Raw genomic sequence first — 14,507 nt, 5'->3', positions numbered from 1 at the left:
GAACTTGAGCATGTGAAGGTCAGATCTTCCCATGGGGGGCCATGGAGCAGTCCCTTGTAGGTACTGAGGGTCAACTGTATAAAGTGACAGAAAACCTTGTTAAGAAGTGACCATGGCCAGGGTTGGGAATATGGCATAGTGGTAAAGTGCTCACCTCGTATACATTAAGCCCTGGGTTTGAGTCCTCAGCACCACATATATAGAAAAAGCCGGAAGTGGCACTGCGGCTCAAGTGGTAGATTGCTTAGCCTTGAGCAAAAAAAAAAAAAGTAAACATGCCATCTTCAATGCCAAGCGGGAAGGGGGAGGGGACTGCTGTGCTTTTTTTTTTTTTTTAATGACAGTCCTGGGGCTTGAGCTCATGGCCTGGGTGTTGTCCCTGAGCTTCTTTTGCTCAAGGCTAGTGCTCTACTACTTGAGCCACAGCTCTACTTCCGGCTTTTTCTGGGATAAATTGAAAATAAGAGTCTCAGGGACTTCCTTCTTGGGCAGACTTACAACCGAGATCCTCAGATCTCTGTCTCCTGGGTAGCTAAGGATTACAGGCATGAGCCACTAGCCTCAAATTTGAGACAGGGCCTTCCTACTTTTTCCTAAGTTGGTCTCAAACTCATGATCCTCTGAGCTCTTCCTCCCAAGTAACTATGATTACAAGTGTGTACTATTATACCTGGACTTTTTTTTTTTTTTTGGAGACTAAGTCTTGCTCTGTAACTCAGGCTGGCCACAAATTTGTGATCCTCTTATCTCCACCTCCCGAGTGCTGCAATTAGAGGCGTGGCCAACTCTGCCCCGTTCTGCAAGATGACTTAGAAAGTATTGCAAATACTTCCAACTCCAAATACTTCTGGTTCCAGGCCTTTGAGATAAGGAATGCTTGATTTATCAGTGCTCAAAAGGGGGGTGGGGATGGGAAGGGTTTATTGAGTAGCTACTTCATTCCTTGCTTCAGGGTAAATGGATATTGTTACCCAGAGCCTGAATAACAGATCTGACCCAGAATCTAGGTGTCTTTGGGGGTTCCCAAGACCTACAGAGCACATTGGCTGACCCAGGCTGAACAGTCAAATGGACAAGCCATTTCTTCCTGTCACCTGGTGACGGAGCAGCTGCAGAAGCCCCATGAGGCTGACCCGAGGTCCCTGGTGACCCTTCCAGCCCCAGGCCCTGCTCCTGGCTGTCTCAGCTGGAGGCAGTAGCTCTTCCCCACCCTAATTTGGTTCTCCCTCTTCCTCAGTGGTCACTCAGCTGCCCCCAAAAGCAGTGTGGGGTAGGCACCTGTGATCCCAGCTACTAGGGAGGCAGAGCCAGGAGGATCATGAGCTTGAGTCCCAGACCAGCCTGGACAAAGTTAGTGAGGCCTGGCATGTGTGGGTCCCTGGGTTCAAGCCCTAGCAGTGCAAAGTACAAAACCAATGAAAGATCTGATCCCTGTGTGTCCCTGATCCACATTGCGGATGACTGGAGCAGTCAGCTGTTGCTGTTTTGCCCTGTAGGCCACTTTCCACCTGGGTCCGATGGCAGAGGGCTGTGGGGTTTGGAGAGGGGATTCCTCATCTGAACCCCCTCGTCTACCCCATGGCCTCTGTATCTTCCTTGAGAAGCCCAAGGTCACCTGGGAAGGAGGGGGGCTGGGTGCCCTCAGGGCCCTGTAACTCTGAGCCCCCCCTGCTGGTCACAGGCCTCATGCCCACAGTCCCTGGGGCCCCTGTAGCAGTCAGTGCAAGGACCTGCTTCCACCCAGCCACCCCCCCCCCCCAGTCCCTGTGCCACCTGGTCTGGGGATGCCCGCTAGTGATACTCAGGTCTCCACACCCTGCCTCAGAGCCCCAGGGGCTCCCCCAGTTTTGTGACAGTCTGAACCCCCACTCCATGGGGTCTTTGGGATGAGACTTTGCCACCTCAGGCAGCTCCAGTCACCCTGTCCTTACTGCCCTCACCTGGCCGCTCTTCCTTGCACTGTAGAGGCCCCGGCCAAACTGCTCCCCACCCTGGCTCAAGCCACTAGCCTGTGCATGTCTTTGTCTCCCTTCCCTACCTGGGCCTGCTGAGGTCGGGACCACAGTGCCATCAGAGAATGGCTGTCCTGGACACAGACACAGGGCAGCATTTGCAGCCTCCATTCGCTGAATGCCAGGACCAGCTGCCACCCCAGTGGGGACAGCAAGTGTGCTGGAGCAGGGAAGAATGCTGGACTTGTATGCAGGCCACTTAGCTGTTGAGGGACTGCCCCTGAAGTGTGCCGCCCCGTCCCCCTCTTCAGGTTCACATTCCTGTACTTCCTGTGCCCAGGGCCAGACTGTCCTGGGGTGGGCACTAGTGGAAGGGCATTGGCTGGTTATACATTTACTTATCTTGTGAGGTGAGGATGGAACTTAGAGTTTCTTGCACAGGCTAGGAAATAGCTCTTCCACTTGGCCACACTCCCAGTCCCTTTGTGATTTGTGGTTGAGATGGGGTCTTACTAACCTTGCCTAGGCTAGTCTTGATCCAGCTGAAAGAACATTGGTCAAAAACAGAGAAGATAGCCAAGCTGGGTATAATAATCCCTGCACTCCAGAGGCTGAGGCAGGACTGGGAGTTTCTGGGTTACATTTCCACACTATGTCTTAATGAAACAAAACAAAAACAAATAGATAAGAAAGAAGGTATCCTCACCCACCAGACCTAGACAGACCCTGGAGGAGGCGGGGGAGTGACTGAGGGACAGCATGCTGAGGGACAGGGGTGGCCAGGCACACAGCTGGAGTGAAGCTGCCTTCAGATTGCAGGGTTCAGACCTGCCACGCAAAAGGGCATGTCTGGTCTGGGGCAGAAAGAGATCAGTGGGCCAGTTGAAAGCCCCAGGGATGACAGGTGGGGGAGGGGATGTGTGTGCATTTGCTGAGGATGGTCAGCCCAGGTAGGGGCTGTGGCCTTCCAGGGTCTTGCCTAGCATCATCTGGGACCCCTGGGCAGTATTATACAGTATCTCTGCAACTGAGTACCTGGACTTGTGTCCTGAGGTTGCTGTGACAAATGACCACACCTAGTGGCAGGAACAGTGGTTGGATTTGGGGTGTTAGTCCACATGCTTGCCATCTGGGGTTCTGACTGGGTGTACGCTGCCCACCCCTTCCCCAGGCTGCCTAACTTGCCCCTCCTGGATGCTGCGGTCAGTATCCTGGCTAGGCATGTGCTGTACCCCTGAGTTGTATCCAGGCCATCTCTGATTCCTGAAGAACTCAGGGGTCTCCCCCCCCCCATCACCTTCATGAGTCATTCTGCCAAAGGATGTGCCACAGGTCTCTCTCTCCTGTGTACCCTCAACTCTTGGCTGGTCCACGAGTTGGCACATCTTACATTCAGGGTTCAGGTGGAGAAGCACGGGCTGAGGGCACCCAGAGTGCTGCTCTGGCTTTGGTCCACCACGTGTGATAGGCCGGCTCTGCAGTTGCTTGTGGGCCATCCCTGTCCCCAGCTCCCCCGGGGATGGCACTTCTGCCGGCTCTGGCCGTGCTCAGAGAAAGTGCAAAGCTGCTGAGCTGTGCATGGAGTTTCCCAAACCATTACACTGTAATGCTAGCTTCTCCTTTTAGCTCGTGCATGATTTCATCCCCTAAACATGCAGCTGCAGATTATGGCCTTATATAAACGAAACAGCTATGCTGTGCTTTCTGGAGGGCCCAGTCTGCCTCCTCCAGTGAATCCACAGCCTTCACCAAAGTGATGGTTAGAACCCTGCTGTTCACACTGAGCTAGCCCTGGAGGGAAGCCCACTCGCATTTGTCTGCTCACTGCCCCACCCCTAGGGCCTCATTTTGGGTTGCCGTCTCTTTTCCTCAAGCCTATAGAGTCAGACTCAGCCCAGAATCAAGGAGTCTCCTCATGTAGCTTTCCTTGTCTTGCTACTTCCCCTCAGCAGTTTTATTTTTTCTTTATTTTTGACTCAAGGTCTTACTTACATAGTCCAGACTCTTCTCAAACTTTATATTCTCCTGTCACTGCCTCCTAAATTGCTGGGATTATAGGCGTGCACAGTGGACACTAGCATCATGTTTTTGGTTCATGCAACTGTCCTGAGCTTGTTGGAAGATACTTTTTTTGATCAGTTGTGGGACTTGAATTCAGGGCCTGGGTGCTGTCCCTGAGCTCTTTCTGCTCAAGACTAGAGTTCTACCACGTTGAGCCACAGCATACCTTCTGGTGTTCTGGTGGTTAGTTGGAGGTAAAAGAGTCTCCTGGGTTTTTCCTTCCAAGCTTGGCTTTGAACTGTGATCCTCAGATTTCAGCCTCTTGAGTAGCTAGGATAACAGGTGCCCAGTGGAAGCTATGTTTTGTCATCCATTCGTCTAGAAGTGGGCAACTTGGTTTCCTTCCCCTTTAAGCTGTTTTTTCAGTCCACTTGAGTTGGAGTTGATGACAAAAGTTTCAGAGATTTTTGGTGGTATTAGGGTTTTTACTTAGGGCCTCTTGCTTGCTGGGCAGGTGCTTCTCTGCTGAGCCAAGTCTCAAGCCCTGTTTTTTCTATTTTTTTCCCCTTATTGAGATTAAGTAACTATATAAATTTCGCAGTACACAATTTAACCTTCCCAATGATGAACATCATTATTCTAATCTACAAAGCTTATGAGCTCTATACAATAAAACAATTTCGTTCAGGTTGGATAATATGTACATTTCTTTCCTTTTGTTTAGTATCATCTGTTCCCTCTTGTTCTCTCATTTCTTCCCTCCTACCACTGCCCTAGAGTTGCTTAGTTCACTTTCATCCATTGCAGCTGTTGGGCCCCTCTACTTTATTTTTTTACCCACTTTCCACTCATTCTGTGCCCTCCTCTCAGCTTCCCTCAGATGTGCACTTGTATATACCATATGTGAGGTAAAGAATATAGAGTGATCTAAAAAACTGTAAGACAAATGTCCTTTGTTTCCTTGTCTTTGGAGTTCTTTTCAGTCTTTATATTATTTTATGTACATATGAAGAGGTGACTGGGTCTTAATTCTTGCTGCCTTTCTCCCAAGACTGTCCTCTTTTGGTCTCACTGTGTATTGGGTATTTTGAGTCCTGTTAAGTTGCATTTTAAGTCTTAACACCTGAATATCAGGGAGACTATGTGCCTTTTGTCTCTCTGATTTTGGCTTACCTTGCTCAACATGATTTGTTCTAGTTCCATCCATTTCCCTGAGACTGCCATTGTTTTATCCTTTCTAATGGTTGTGTAAAACTCAATTGTATTATAGGCACCACATTTTTGGGATCCATTCCTCTGTAATGGGTCATCTGAGTTGTTTCCATATCTTGGCTATTGTGAACAGTGCAGCAATGGACATGGAAGTGCAGGTGTCCTTGTCATATCCTGGTTCCTGTTGCTCAGGGTAGATGCCTAAGAGAGGTATGGCTGGGTCATAGGGCATGTCTGTGTTTAGTTTTTTGAGGAACTTCCAGACTGCTCTCCAGAGTGGTTGTACTAGTTTACACTCCCACCAGCGGTGCAGTAGGGTTCCTCTTTCTCTGCATTCCCATCTTGCTGACTATTTTTGAGATAAGGGGCTCATTTGGGCTTTGATCTGCTTACTTTAGGCACCCAGATGTCACTGGGATGATTGGCATACCTCACCATGTCCATCTCCATCCATCATCTCCACTGAGATGCAATCTCTCCAGCTCTTCTGCCGGGGTTGGCTCTGGACCACAGTCCTCAATCTGAGCCTTCAAGTTGCTCGGATGGCAGGTGTGAGCACCTGGAAGCCTGGGGTAGGGATGTGAGGATTGGGAGGCCACGTTAGCTTGGGCATATTGGGGTAGGTCACGATTTGTCATGACCGGTATGGCCTGCAGCTCAGTCATTCTAGCCTCCCTCTGTTCTGCAGGCATAGTGAGGGACTCTCCCAGGACAGGTTTCACATCCTTGTCACGGGATCTCTGGCCACTTCGGGGCTGGCCTCCACGTCTCAGGTTCCTCTGACATTCATGGGAAAGGAGAGCCTCTCTACCCTGCTGTGGTTAGCAGGTGGGGTGCTGCTGGTCGGGACAGAGGAAGCTGCTTGGTGCTGCCTTCCCAGTGGTTGAACCTAGGGCCTTCTGTTTGCCAGGTGGGACTTTACCACTGGAGCCACTTCCACAGCCTTTTCATTGTAGGTTTGTTTTTGAGATAAGGTCTCCTAACTTTATTTAGGTAGTGTTGCTTGGAGTCTTCTGTCTTGTTTCCTCCTCCCAAGTAGTAAGGATACAGGCATGCACTACCACACCTGGCCAAGGATTCTTTTTTTTTTTTTTAGAGTGATTTATCTTTTTTTTTTTTTTTTTGGCCAGTCCTGGGGCTTGGACTCAGGGCCTGAGCACTGTCCCTGACTTCTTTTTTTTTTGCTCAAAGCTAGCACTCTGCCACTTGAGCCACAGCGCCACTTCTGGCCATTTTCTGTATATGTGGTGCTGGGGAATCGAACCCAGGACCTCATGTATACAAGGCAAGCACTCTTGCCACTAGGCCATATCCCCAGCCCCTCTTTTTTATTTTTATTTAAAAATTTTTAATGTCAAGGTGATGTACAAAGGTGTCACAGTTTCCTATTTAAGGCAGTGAGTACATTTCTTGTCAAACTTGTTAGCTCCTCCAAGGATTCTTTTATAAAGACTCAAAATCTCTCTCTGCAGTTTGATGACAGTGGTTTGGATCCCACCCTCACCTTGTACACCTTCCTGGCTAGTCCCCACCCACCCCTCCCTATTCATGCCCACACAGAACCCCGGCCATAGCCTTTTCTAGAAATAGCCTTTGCTGGTGAATGGGTTGAAGATCTCAAGGTGAGATCATGGTGCCAATTGTGGGGTCTTCACTGAAGAGGAGGGTGGTGTGTGATGGAGGGGAAGTGGACATTGAGGGAGCTGCAAGCCTGACAATGCCAGAGACTACCAGAGTCATCGGAGGGGAGTAGGGAGGTCTGGGATCTCCCACAGCCCTGGGGCCCAACTCTGTCTGCACCGCTGCCTCCAGTCCAGAGTAGTCACAGGAGCCATTCCCCCCAGACCACGCCTCACTGCCAGGTCCTGTGCCCTCTGGCAGGACCTCCCATGCTCCCTGGTCAGCAGAGCACTGCAGCAAGCTTTATCAACTTCCTTCTCACCTGGGGTGAGGGTGGGGAGCCTTTCCTGTGGCTGTCCCCTCATGGCTCTCCATCTCTGACAGGGTGCATTTCTGAGCCTTGCCTTCTCTGGCCCCAAGCCGGGAACTCCCATCACAGGCCTTGTCCCAGCAGGGCTTGCGGGTGCCCTGTGTGGCCCCAGGAGGGGCAGGTAACCCACAGGACAGGTAGCTGAGGTCACAAGGGGCAGAATGGTCCTGCCATGGTGCTGCTGGCTTCTCTTTCCAGGTAGTCTCTCTCCAAAGGCGTAAGTGGCCAGAGCTCCCAGCCCAGAGCTGGGGTACGTGTGCCCCACAAGTAGTGTGCACATCCACTGTCCCCAAAATGCATGCCATCCAGAAGGGCTGGCTCTGTGTGTGAGTGGCCATGCACAAGCATGTGTTTGGAGCCATATGTGTGCATACTGATCACTTGTGTACATGGATGTGGTGTGTTCATAGTAGTGTGTGCGCTGAACACATGCATGTATGGCGATGTCTCAACAGGGACCCACTTAGAGAAAGTGTGTTGTAAGCCAGTTTTGCCCCTTCTTGAGCATCACATGTACACCTGCACTGACTGGGTGACCTGACCCCCATCACAGGTGGTTGACAGAAATACTGGTATGCAGTACACAGCTATGTGTATGTGTGCACGTGCGCGCACGCACATGCAGGCATGTCTGCATGCACTCTGGTGGAGGCACAGAACTGCAGTCTGGGTGCCTGTGTTCCTCACTTCCGTCGCTGTCTACTTTGTGTGTCGTGCCTGGGCAGCACCATCCTGTCCTGGAACTCCCATGTGGGCAGGACTATGGGTCCCCCACAGACACCTAGATGTGCTCACATCTCCCCCGTTCCCATGCAGTGTGGTTCCAGGAACTCAGTACCCGGCCTCAAGGCAGAATGTGAGGAACAGGGCAAGGTGTTCCCTAAAGGTTAGACAAGTTCTGTCATGGTTCCATCATTTCTACCTATTCTTAAAATGGGGTCTCCCAGCTGGGTGCTGGCAGTTCACACCTGTCATCCCTTCTGAGGAGGCCAAGATCTGAGGAGCAACAGTTTGAGTCAGCCTGGCAGGAAAGACAGTGAGACTCCTTATCGCCAGTAAACTACTCAGAAAAGGCTGGAAGTGGCGCTGTGGCTCAAGTGGTAGAATGCTAGCCTTGAGCAAACGGAGCTCAGGGACAGTGCCCAGGCCCTGAATTCAAGTCCTGACTGACCAAAAAATTAGGTCTTGGTCTTTGGCCCAGATTGGCTTTGAAGAGCTTGTGTGCTGCGATGACAGCCTTGCGCCACTGCGCCTGCAGTACTGCAGTTGAATGTGATTGCTGCTGTGAGGTAAGCCACTTCCTGGAAGGTATGACGTCCTCTCCCACCCCCAGCACCACCAGTCTGCTTCCTGCCCCTGTGGACAAGCTGGCATTTTCTAGCGTTTTATATATGTGGAATTAGGTAGCCTAGGACCTCAGATGTTGCTGATGTGAAAGCACACAGCATCACATTCTGTTTTCAAATGTAAAGTCCAGTGACATTTAGCACAATCACAGTGTTGTGCAACCTTGAGCTTTATCATTCCAGAACATTTCTACTTTTTCCAAGAGATTCCGCCCTATCCCCTCCCTCCCTTCCTTTCCCTCCCCTCGCCCAGCCCCAGCTACAGGTCTGCCTCCTGTCTCTAGATTGCCGTGTTTTGGATTTCCCTATCAGTGGATCACACTGTGTGGCCTTTTGTGTGTGGCTTCTGTCACTCAGCTTCCTGTGTTACAGTCCTGTCCACATTGTAGCATGTGTGAGTGCTTCCTTTTTTTCTTTTCCTGACTGAGTAATGTTCCATTGTGTGACTGGAGCAGAGTTTGTGTGCCTATGTCCATTTATCCCACTGGTGGACATGTGGCTTCTTTCCACCTAATGGATTGGAAACTCAATATGTTATAGGTCACTCACTGTAATCCTGGCCCTTGGAAGGCCGAGGCAGGAGAACAGTGAGTTCCAGGTTAGCCTGGGCTATGTGAAAGACAAAAAAAGAAAGAAGTGTCTCAGGATGATCACAAGACTGGAAATACAGAGCCCAATCGTAGCCCAGACCGGCCAGCCAGTCTCCTGTTGCAGAATCTGTGACGTGAGCCCACGGGCCCAGAGGGCAGCCTGTGTCTGTGTGTCATGACCTAGTTTTTTTGTTTGTGTATTTTGCAGTGCTGGGGGTCAGCACCTGTCAGCCCAGTGGAATCCAGATTTTATCAAATTACAACAGAGCCTGTGTCTGTTAAGCGAGATGTCGACGGTAGTGGCTTACTAAGTGGGGAAAATGTTTCCAGTGTCCCCTTCCTTACCTTTGCTACCACCTGTCCTCTGTGTGGATAGCCGCCCTGGCCTCAGTTTCCAGCCTCTCTTCCCAGAGACAGAGGCTCCCAGGCCTGTGGTGCTGACTCCTGTTCCTGCTAGGTCCTAGGGCAGTGAACCTTTTCTAGAAATGACTGCATAGTAAATATCTTAAGCTTTTTAGGCCTTAGCATCTCTCCTGTGACCATTGTACTTGCGCTGAAGCAGAGCAGCCGCAGACGACTTGGAAGTGCATGGGCTGGGCTGCCTTCCAGTTAAAAAAAAATATATATATATGTATGTATATGTGTATATATGTGTATATGTATGTATAAATGTATATATAAATGTACATATATATACATATTTTTTCTTTTGCCAGCCCTGGGGCTTAAACTCAGGGCCTGAGCACTGTCCCTGGCTTCTTTTTGTTCAAGGCTAGCACTATGCCAACTTGAGCCACAGCTCCACTTCTGGCCTTTTCTATATATGTGGTGCTGAGGAATGGAACCTAGGGCTTCATGTATACGAGGCAAGCACTCTTGCCACTAGGCCATATTCCCAGCCCTCCAGCTAAACTTTTTACTACAAAACAGGCAGTTTATACCAGGCACTGATAGCTTTCACTTAAAATCCCTGGTTTGAAGCCAACAGGGGAAGACAAGTCCGTGTTACTCTCATCTCCAGTTAACCAGTGAAGAGCTGGAAGTGGAGCTGTGGCTCCAGTGATTGAGTGAAAAAGCATAGGGAAAATGTCCAGGTCCTGAGTCCAAGCCCTAGTACTGGCACAAAACAACCCACATCCCCAGTGTTCTTAGGAGAGGAGAAGGGGGGGTCTACTGGCTTGAAGTGGGTGGGGTCTGAATGCCCCTTTCTGCTGTCTGCCAGGACCTGGCATTCTCTGCAGCCTTCAGCCTGAGGTTGCATCTGTGTTTTCTTTGCCCTGCAGCCTTCACAGGCTAAGGCTTTTGTGAAACATGAGAGTTCTTGGTTTAGCTCAGAGTTTGGAGATTGGAGGTCAGGTCATCCCTGTCTGTTTCTGGTAGTTTCTACCAAGGTCCTGGGTGGCGGATAGCATCATTCATGGAGCCACACTGTGGAGGATGGGTCACTTGTCCGGGAAAGAAGCTCCAGAGACTGAGGGCCCAGGTCTGACTGCCTGCCCTTGTAGGAACTAACCGGGCCTCACCAGGGCACATGCTCCCACCCCGTGACTTCATCACCTCCCACGAGACCCTGCTTCATAAAGGTCCCCCCTTCCTTTGGTCAGGCAGGAAGCCTCCTGCATGAAGCTTGGGGGATGCTCTCAAGCCAGATCCAAACCATAGCAGCCCTGCCCAGATGGGGACACTATCAGCACATTTATTACCTCTGAGAGATCTACATCAGTGTGGTCAACCAGACCAACATCCAAAGAATGTCACCAGTCAGTTCATTTACATCTTCCTCTTTGATTTTGAAATGTTGGGTTTGAACTCAGGGCCTCATGCCAAGCACGGACCCTCTACCCCTGGGGCCCAGCCCATTTGTCTTTAGTTAATTTTCAGATAGGGTTTCTATGTGGTTCATGCCAGCCTAGACAAAAAAGCAAGGCTGTTTAAAAAAATAAATTCCGCAAAAAGGGCTGGAGGTGTGGCTTAAGTGGTAGTACACCTGCCTGGCAAGCACAAGGCCTCAAGTTCAAATCCCAGTGCTAGGCTAGGAATGTGGCTTAGTGGTAAAGCGCTTGCCTAACATGCATGAGACCCTGGGTTCAATTCCTTGGCACCACATAAGCAGAAAAAGCTGGAAGTGGCGCTGTGGCTCAAGTGGTAGAGCGCTAGCCTTGAGCACTGAAAGGCTCAGGGATAGTGCCCAGGCCCTAAGTTCAAGCCATAGCACTGCCAAGAAAAAAACAGTACTACTGAAAATAAAATCTAGAAATGACAGAGGAAGGGGCTCTAGTGGTAGGACTCCATGGCGGGGAGCTTGCTTAGTGTGCAGAGGCCCTGGGTTCACCCTGATCCTGAGGACTTGCCTGGGGAGGAGGTTTTCAGTGGTCCTATCTGGAAGGGTCCCCCCTTTTGGGGCCTTTAGTCTCCCAGTGTGCTGCTATCTTTGGATGTATCCCCCTTTCCCTGCTGACTCGTGCTGACCCTGTCCCCCCTTGTCCCCTTCAGCTGCAGGAGCGCCTGGACCGGACGGGACCTGGAAGGCATGCAGAGGCTCGGCAGCGGTGGTGGGCAGGATGAGTGTGCTCGAGGCCGAGGCGGGTGGCGGGGTGGGTGCGGGCGGCGCCTTCCACCTGCACATCTACCTGCGGCTGTCCTCGTCCTCGCCCCCTGGGAGCTGGACCCCATGCCGCGTGACAGCCAGCAGGGACAGCACGGCATCCGAGGTCATCCGGGCGGTGGTGGCCAGCCTGCATCTGGACGGCTCGAGGCGGTACGCACTGGTGGAGGTGCGGGCGAGTGGTGGAGAGGAGTGGGTGCTGGACGCCACCGACGCCCCAGCCCACCGAGTGCTTTTATGGCCACGCTGTGCACAGGACGATCACCCGTGGGAGGATGGCTTCTTCTTCCTGCTGCAGGAGCGTGGGCCCGATGGTGCTGTTCAGTACACAGGCCCGGGGACCCCGGGGGCCCCAGTGGGCCCTGCTCGGCGGCTGGTAGAGCGAGGGCTGCTGCCCCGGCCGCAGGCCGACTTTGATGACCTGTGTGATCTGCCCAAACTGACAGAGGGCGCCCTCCTGGAGACCCTGCGGCGTCGCTTCTTGCAGCACAAGATCTATACCTATGCGGGCAGCATCCTGCTGGCCGTCAACCCCTTCCGCTTCCTGCCCATCTACAACCCCAAGTACGTGAAGATGTATGAGAACCAGCAGCTGGGCAAGCTGGAGCCACACGTGTTTGCGCTGGCTGACGTGGCCTACCATACCATGCTGCGCAAGCGTGTGAACCAGTGTATCGTCATCTCGGGTGAGAGCGGCTCAGGCAAGACCCAGAGCACCAACTTCCTCATCCACTGCCTCACCGCCTTCAGCCAGAAGGGCTATGCCAGTGGCGTGGAAAGGACCATCCTGGGCGCAGGGCCCGTGTTGGAGGTGAGTTCAGGGAGTCGAGCAGGCAGGCAGGTGCAGGGCTGCTTGGGTACAGTGATTGCGTAACCAGCATGTGCAGAGGTCCTGGGTTTTGTCTCTGTCCAGCAGGGAAAACAATAGTAATGCTAATAAAACTAGATCTTGAGCTGGTCACCGGTGGTTCACGCCTGTAATCCTAGCTGCTCAGGAAGCTGAAACATGAGGATCGTGATCCAAAGCCAGCCTGGACAGCAAAGTCCATGTGACTTAAAGCTCCAATTAACTACCAACAAGCAGGAAGTGGAGCTGTGGGTCAAGTGGTATAATGCTAGCCCTGAGCACAAAAGTTCAGGGATAGCACCTAGGCCATTTGTTCAAGCCCCAGAACTCACTCACACACACACAGTAGATGTCCTTAACCAGGCCAGCAGGTGTGGAGATGACAACCCTTGGAGGTGGTTTGGTACTCACAGTTCCCAGGAGGGAGCCAACATAGTAGTAGCAGGGTGCAAGGGATCCATCAGGACACACTTCGGGGAAGCCTTTCTTATGATTTTCTTGGCCAGGAAGAGGCATCACAGGGTGAGAAGTGTAGGCTGACTCCTTCCAATCCGGTCTGGCTCTGGAGTGCAGAGGCTGTCTGCAGTCATCCTGGTTCCTGGGGTTCTTGGGGAGGGGTTATTAGCTTGCATTGTGGGGGCGTAGGAAAGCAGGTGATCACCCTGGAAGCTCTAGAAGCCTCTCTCAGAACTGGTTAGACCTAGGAGAGCCCATCTCTCCAGGGCTCGCCATGCCCCAAGCTACAGAATAGCCCAAATAGGGAAAGGACACCAGTGTTCTCCATGGTGGGACAGCAGGGTGGGCCTGCAGGCCTCAGGTGTGGACACCTGGCTAGCAGAAATGAGTCACCGCCATGAGACTGCCCTGGTTCTACAGTTCAATCTCAGGGGGATTGTGGGATAAGATGATTCCGTGGGTCTCAGCGTTGGGTTGCTGTCGGTGTCTGGCGTTAGGTGCAGAGTCTGTATGTAGCCCAGGGTTTGGGGTTGCAGGCATCTTCTTTTTCCTTTCAATCGAGTCATTTTTATACTGAACACCCACATGTAAGTGTCCACACAGCACACGTGGCATTGTCAGCGTGCTGTGTTACGCGTGGGTGATGTTGGGGCCGGGAGTGGTATGTGCAGGTGGGGTCTAGGTAGATATGGCTCATGATCTGTGGGGCTTTGGCTTTCTCAGGGTGTCCTGGAGCTGAGCCCTCACAGCTCCCAAGAGATGACTGTGTGTGGCGCGTCACAGTTTCTTCCTATGATCTCGAAACCTCCTCCTCCAGGCAGGCAGGCAGTTGGGGGACCCTCACCCCTCTGCGCTAGTCCCTGGCCTCTTGTCTGTTTTCACACTGGGGGCTGCCATGTGGACTCAGGAAACCTCGTGTCATCCCACCTTGCCCAGGCCCCTGCCAGGATGCCCCTGGAGCCCCAATTTTGTGTAAACTTAAAAAACCACCAGGAGGGCTGGGGATATAGCCTAGTGGCAAGAGTACCTGCCTCGGATACACGAGGCCCTAGGTTCGATTCCCCAGCACCACATATACAGAAAACGGCCAGAAGCGGCGCTGTGGCCCAAGTGGCAGAGTGCTAGCCTTGAGCGGGAAGAAGCCAGGGACAGTGCTCAGGCCCTGAGTCCAAGGCCCAGGACTGGCCAAAAAAAAAAAAAAAAACAACAACAATAAAAAACCACCAGGAAATCTGGCAGCAATGCATAACATTTTTCTTTTCAATATAGTTTACCTTTTCACCCACACTGTCCCAACACAGCGGTCCCTTATCTGCAGCTGCTGTGCGTGGATGAGGTTCCCAGCCATCAGCTGCTAGAAGTAAATATTGTGCCCAGATGAGTCCGGTCAGCCTGGTGGCTGTCTCGCTGTCCTGTCTGTGCCCTGACTGGGTCACTCACTGTCGCCATTTCACCATGGTGCAAGCATGGTGCCAGTCGCATCACAGGCCAGTGAGAAGCCATGAGTT

At 51.9% G+C, this 14,507-nt stretch overlaps 1 protein-coding gene across 11 annotated transcripts in view; it reads left to right on the top strand.

Moving 5' to 3' along the window:
- Positions 1-14,507, top strand: part of Myo9b (myosin IXB) — a 69,425-nt gene that overhangs the window by 6,030 nt on the left and 48,888 nt on the right. For all 11 annotated transcript variants that reach the window (XM_048342516.1, XM_048342515.1, XM_048342512.1 and 8 more), the window contains exon 2: positions 11,585-12,507. In XM_048342516.1, the coding sequence (XP_048198473.1) occupies positions 11,653-12,507 (855 nt within the window). In that variant the 5' untranslated portion in view covers positions 11,585-11,652. The remainder of the gene's footprint in view (positions 1-11,584; positions 12,508-14,507) is intronic.

This window comes from Perognathus longimembris, chromosome 3 (genome assembly GCF_023159225.1).
Source record: "Perognathus longimembris pacificus isolate PPM17 chromosome 3, ASM2315922v1, whole genome shotgun sequence".
In the NCBI taxonomy this organism is placed as follows: domain Eukaryota; kingdom Metazoa; phylum Chordata; class Mammalia; order Rodentia; family Heteromyidae; genus Perognathus; species Perognathus longimembris.
This window is presented reverse-complemented; position numbering and strand designations above follow the sequence as displayed.